Source organism: Salvelinus alpinus, chromosome 15 (assembly GCF_045679555.1).
Source record: "Salvelinus alpinus chromosome 15, SLU_Salpinus.1, whole genome shotgun sequence".
Taxonomy (NCBI): Eukaryota; Metazoa; Chordata; class Actinopteri; order Salmoniformes; family Salmonidae; genus Salvelinus; species Salvelinus alpinus.
Genome location: NC_092100.1, coordinates 22205918 through 22211659, shown reverse-complemented (window position 1 = coordinate 22211659; position 5742 = coordinate 22205918). Strand labels below are relative to the sequence as shown.

General features: G+C 41.0%; 1 protein-coding gene across 2 annotated transcripts; it reads left to right on the top strand.

Moving 5' to 3' along the window:
* Positions 1–573: 573 nt before the first annotated feature.
* Positions 574–3591, top strand: LOC139539731 (putative nuclease HARBI1). Of its 2 annotated transcripts, none has more exons than XR_011667990.1 (9): positions 574–871; positions 962–1023; positions 1106–1192; positions 1280–1321; positions 1390–1563; positions 1643–1678; positions 1777–2331; positions 2613–2724; positions 2819–3591. XR_011667990.1 is itself a non-coding variant. In XM_071342941.1 (9 exons), the coding sequence occupies exons 6-9, from the start codon at positions 1860–1862 to the stop codon at positions 3187–3189; spliced, it is 1071 nt and encodes a 356-aa protein (XP_071199042.1). In that variant the 5' UTR covers positions 574–871; positions 962–1023; positions 1106–1192; positions 1280–1563; positions 1643–1678; positions 1777–1859; the 3' UTR covers positions 3190–3591. The 2 variants fall into 2 exon arrangements, 1 of the variants encoding a protein (XP_071199042.1); XM_071342941.1 differs by adding an exon at positions 2401–2516 and having other exon boundaries at positions 1280–1563.
* The last annotated feature ends 2151 nt before the right edge of the window (positions 3592–5742 follow it).

Below are 5742 nucleotides of genomic sequence, written 5' to 3'. Positions count from 1 at the left end.
CTCAAATAGACCCCGCCACAGATCACAGATTAACTGATTTACCATGGCAACTAGAGCCGCGTACTTTTCCCCGTCGGAAGCACAAATCCTCATGGAGGCATACGAGGAGGTAAAAGATATAATTAAGAAGAAAGGCAACACCGCCACAGTGATAAAGCAAAGAGAAAAAGCGTGGCAAAGTATTGCAGACCGCCTGAATGCGTAAGTAGTGCACAATTACACACTCACCGCTCCGCTGAAACATCACAATTACAATTCAAATATTTAATTCACATCTCCAAAAATGCAGTTGTACTGTAATTATGAAACGGTTAAATTTTTAATTGAAATGCACTGCAGATATGAGTGAAATTGTGTAAAGTAACTCCATCACACTGTATAAAGCTATGATAAATTTTTTGATATTTTTACTGAAAACAAGACAAAAATACCAAGTAATTTTTTGCAGTGTGACTCCATTAAATGTGTGTGTGTGTGTGTGTGTGTGTGTGTGTGTGTGTGTGTGTGTGTGTGTGTGTGTGTGTGTGTGTGTGTGTGTGTGTGTGTGTGTGTGTGTAGATTAAACAGCAGCAGGTCAAAATCAAATACAAGAACATTCTGCAGAATGGTATGGTCCCTGACTAATATTTAACAAAGCACAAGCATATATTGTACCCAGAAGGTGCCTGCTCACACATTGTCTGTACTGTTTTAGCAGTGAAAAAGAATACCCACAGACAAGGCACGGGTGGTGGGTCACCAAAGGCTGACCTTACCCCAGCAGAGGACATGGCCTTGGAGCTAAATAAAGGCAGGCCCGTCTTAGAGGGGATCCCTGGGGGGAAAGAGACGAGCATAGGTTCCTCCCAAGATGCCACCCGCTTCATTCAAGGTATGTCCTTCCATCTCTACATGGGATACAACCACATTCATATTGAATCAATTTGGACTGTCTGACTTTGGTTTACCTATTGCCTTGCAGTGTCTGGCAGCACTGTGTTCCTGTTAGAGCCACCAGCACAAGCACCAGACGATGCTGATCCAGTGAGTACTCCATCAAAGGCATACTGTAGGCCTGGCATGTCTTGTCTACTAGCTTCAATATGAATCCGATTAAATGTGATAGGGTGAAGGCCCCAGTGCAGCAGCAACAGCACATGATGGAGACGATGATGAGGAGGAGACCATCTCTCTGGATTCCAGAAGGCATGAGGTATCATGTTAAGACTGTGAAAGTACTATTTACTCTACAATGGTGAGGAGTCCTCATCAAAATCAAAAAATCTAATTTCTTTTACAGGACCCAGATGCTATACAGTGGGAAAACCAGCCTGGCAACATAGTGCGTATTAATAAAAGGACACCACATCCTGCCAAATTCCAGCTGCGCTAATTGTATTGTGTTCACAGAGCTCACAAGCTATCAGAAAGTTGTATGGCAACCACCTCCGGCGCCAAATAGAACTGGCAGACATAGACATTCAGTACAAGAAGAAAAAGATGGAAAATCTTGCACTGGAGTCCGAAATAAAAAAGAGGACAATTAGGAAACTGGACCTTGAAATAAAAAAACTTGAGAGGGAGGTGAGATATGCCTTCAATGTACACTGTATGCTAACTGTAACACAAATGTATTAATCATTATTTTTCTTTCCTCCCCCAGCTCCAAGAAGATGACACAGCTCAAAATAAAAATTAGGTATATTCTCGTAAAGTCAAGTGAGCCATGACATATGAGCTCTTATTGTGAGCACACAGGACGGTGGCATCTTTCTAAGGTTTTTTTTATTTTCCCAGCAATCAGTACAACCAAGTCATCGTTATAAGGCATCGCCCTCTTTTGCCCACCCCCCCAGCACCAGGTGTGGCCACTAGCCTATATGAAGGCCCAAAATTGTGTGTTCCTTTCTGCTCTGACAATGGCATGCCCATTCGTGCGAGATGTGGTGGATGAAGAAGCACTTGTGCTGAGGAGAGCCTTCAGGCGAGAAAGGGTCTTCAGGGACCGGTTGGACCCACTGGCCTTCCCTGATGACCATCTATATGAAAGATACAGGTTTTCTGCAGATGGCATCAGGTATCTATGCAGACTACTGCGTCCCAGGATTAAGCACCGCACTGCACGGAGCCATGCACTGAGTGTGGAGCAAATGGTTTGTGTGGCCTTGCGCTTTTTTGCTAGTGGAGCCTTCCTGTACTCAGTGGGGGATGCAGAACAGCTGAACAAGGCCACAATTTGCCGCACAATAAGGAGTGTGTGTCTGGCTATCAAAGCATTAGCAGATGTCTTCATCTCCTTCCCTGGCCACAGAAGACTCTGTGACATCAAAGAGGAGTTCTATAGGATTGCAGGTAAGAGGATCTACAAATTACAGGACAACTGTTAACACATAGTAGGATACTCATTACTTTGTGTGACAGGTTTCCCCAATGTCATTGGTGCAGTGGACTGCACACACATAAGGATAAAAGCCCCTTCAGGTGCCCATGAGGCCGATTTTGTGAATAGGAAATCCTTTCACAGCATTAATGTTCAGGTGAACATAACTTTTTGATATTGTCCATTGACGAACACTCTGCATTGCCAGTGATGTGCATTGATTGGTGTAATATTCCTCATCTTATGATTTCAGATGGTCTGCAATGCTGACTGTGTGATCAGCAATGTTGTGGCAAAATGGCCTGGCTCAGTCCATGACTCCAGAATCTTTCGGGCCTCTGAAATCTATCAGTGCCTATCACAAGGTAAGCCACACAACCCCTATTTATAACCATCATGGCTGTGTCAAGAATATCACTGTGTTTATGAGGTAGTAATGATGAGATTTTGTGTTGACAGGTGAATTCTCTGGTGTGTTGCTGGGAGACAGGGGGTATGGCTGCCAGCCTTTTCTCCTGACACCTTTCACAGACCCCCAGGAAGCACAGCAGGCCTACAACCATGCCCATGCCAGGACCAGGGCCAGAGTTGAAATGACCTTTGGCCTCCTGAAGGCACGCTTTCACTGCCTTCACAAATTAAGGGTCAGCCCTGTTAGGGCATGTGATATTACTGTGGCTTGTGCTGTCCTCCACAATGTGGCCTGCCTGAGGAAGGAGAGGGCCCCCAGAGTGCCACCAGCCATGGACTGGGACAATCCGGCAATCTTCCCTGATGACGACAGTGGTCGGCTGCTGAGGGACCAATATGTGTTGAATTATTTTAGTTAGTATGTGTGCTTTCAATTTTGGTTAAATATGTCCTGCGGTGGCAGAGGAATTTGGGTTTTTTTGGGTTCGTTTTTTGACGAATTTGGCCTCTTATGATGTTTGTGCGGTATACTGTGTGTAATACAAGGCTGCAGGGAGGCTACTGCATCCATTCATTTGTCTGTTCAGTTGATGTGTATGGATTTGTCCTGCATTTATTTTAGTGTGCAGACATGCAGGGTGTGTTATATACAGACCTTTGAATGTGTATGTATCATTTTGTATAATATGCTTGGATTCTGTGCTTTCCATCTTGTAGAGTCACTGTGACTTCAGTTTCGAAAGGAGCTGATGGTTTACCTGCTTTGTTTTGTCCTTATTCAATAAAGGAACATAATGTTACACATTGTGTTTTTATATTCATATGGAATGTGTATTTGTTTATATGACAGAGTACTAGGGCCACACTGAAGAAAAAGGATAAAGTCATAAATTTATGAGGCTGGTTCTTTCTGCAGAAAAGCTACATATTGTTTTTACAGTTTTGATACTTATGACAATGTGATACTTAATATTCTGGCACATCAGCATGTCTTTGTTTATGAAACCATACTGAAGTACAATTTCACGAAATGCCCCACATCTGTCATTTTAACAACTGTCCTCCTTTAAAACAACTGGTTACAATATTATGACTTGTGTTTTTTTCCCCTCTGTGGCCCTAATATTCTATCATTTTATATATAGCCTTATAGTCTATGGGAAACTGTAAATTATCTAATGATAGCAACATCATCTAAAAATCATTTTTTATCCAAAATCATTGAAATTAATGATCACAAACGTTTAAATAATAACAGTGGGTCTAGTTATATGTGATAACAATGTATAGTGAGCAGTGAAATAACTATTGGTTTCCATTTGTGGTGACTGCTGACTGACATTAGGGATGAGATTAAATAGATCCTGGAATTTAGCCTGGTCTGGAGCAGGCTAGCTCCACAGAATAAATCTCCATGGTAATTTATACCATAACATATCCTCCTGCCCCCTATCCATCTTTAGTGCAACCGGATTACGGATCAATTGAGCCAGGATCACCAAGATATCCTGGCTTAATCCCTTATCCTAGTTTTGTGCAACAGGCCCCAGACTTCATTGTGTTTTCGCTATGAGACCAGCCATTGTTGTGTTTTGGACACACAAGCTGGTCAACAACATATGCTGGTCACCCGCAAAACCAGCATAAAGTCACATTATGCTGACTTGCAAAGTGATGTCTAATTCCTATTGGAATCCAGCCGACTGGGGATATCAAAAATGTGAACTTGTATTCACCCACAATCTGCATTCAGAATGACTGTTAGGGTTAGAAAGATGAATAAATGAGACCACCTAAACCATCTAAACTGGAACAACTATTTCAGTAACAGGTGAAATAACTCCAACTAACTGATTTGATTACTTTAGAAAAATGTGTTTGTGTCGCATGAAAGGGGAAATACAAACAATTCTGTTCATGTCTATTAACATTGTCTAGCCTACAGATACTATAAACAGGGTCACGATTGCTTTTTGACATGAGGCTGAGAGAAAATGTTGCTGTTTTAAAGAAAATGAGGCTGATAAACAGGATTTCTTTCAAACGTGAGACAGCATACAGAATAAACTAGATATCCTAAATAGTGTTGTTTGCATTGGCTCAAATAGGCTATACAGCACTAACTCAGCCAGCCAGGAGTGCCTGTAGGTGAGGATGGGGGAGAGTGACTGATAAATTGTTTCATCCAGGAGAGAGATTTCATCTGAGCATGGGTTCAAATCATCAGTAAAATATAAACAATGAATTATTCAAAAAGATAAAAGCAATAAATTCAGCACAGGTTTACACAATATGTGCAGGGTAATGTCCATGAATGTGTGGTAGCGTCAGCCACCCCTAAGCCAGATAACATTATCATAACAACATGTTATGGGGCAGAGAGAAAAATGTGCTGTTTCCTGCAATTATACACATTTTGCCATGAGGCTGAGAACTTTGCAGTTTTAAAGCTAATTTCCTGTAATATTTTTTTTTTAATGCTTGTGACCAGGAAAACAAATAACATGTTTCCTGTAAAATAGGAGAAACAATAGAATAGAACATAATACACAGATTTGTTCCAAAGTGTCAAGGGTCAATTATCTGGTTTATTACAGTTGCTTTGTAGAAAATGATCAATTCTCAGTTGTCATCAAAATAAAAATATCTACATCAAAAAAAATATTCACATACTTTCATATCCTATGTCTCTTTAACAATGAATTAGTATCTATACCAAAATAAATGCTTTTCACTTACAAATAGTGCAAAAGACATGCCATCTAGCATTTATAACCATATACATGTATAACCAATTGTATGTATGTTTGTCCAACACATTTCAACAGATTACCCACTTGTAACGGAATTCGTCCTCCTCATCTAACGAGGAGTAAGAAAGGTCGGACCAATGCGCAGCGTGGTAAGTGTCCATTATATTTAATAATGCTGAACACGACAACAATACAAAAATAACAAAGTGAATAAGAACA

Excerpts from the sequence above, each read along its gene's own strand:
- LOC139539731 (XM_071342941.1), top strand. The coding sequence starts at position 1,860 with ATGAAGGCCCAAAATTGTGTGTTCCTTTCTGCTCTGACAATGGCATGC. Across the intron at positions 2,517-2,612 it reads TTCACAGCATTAATGTTCAG|ATGGTCTGCAATGCTGACTG; the intron begins GTGAACATAACT and ends TTATGATTTCAG. Across the intron at positions 2,725-2,818 it reads CTATCAGTGCCTATCACAAG|GTGAATTCTCTGGTGTGTTG; the intron begins GTAAGCCACACA and ends TTGTGTTGACAG.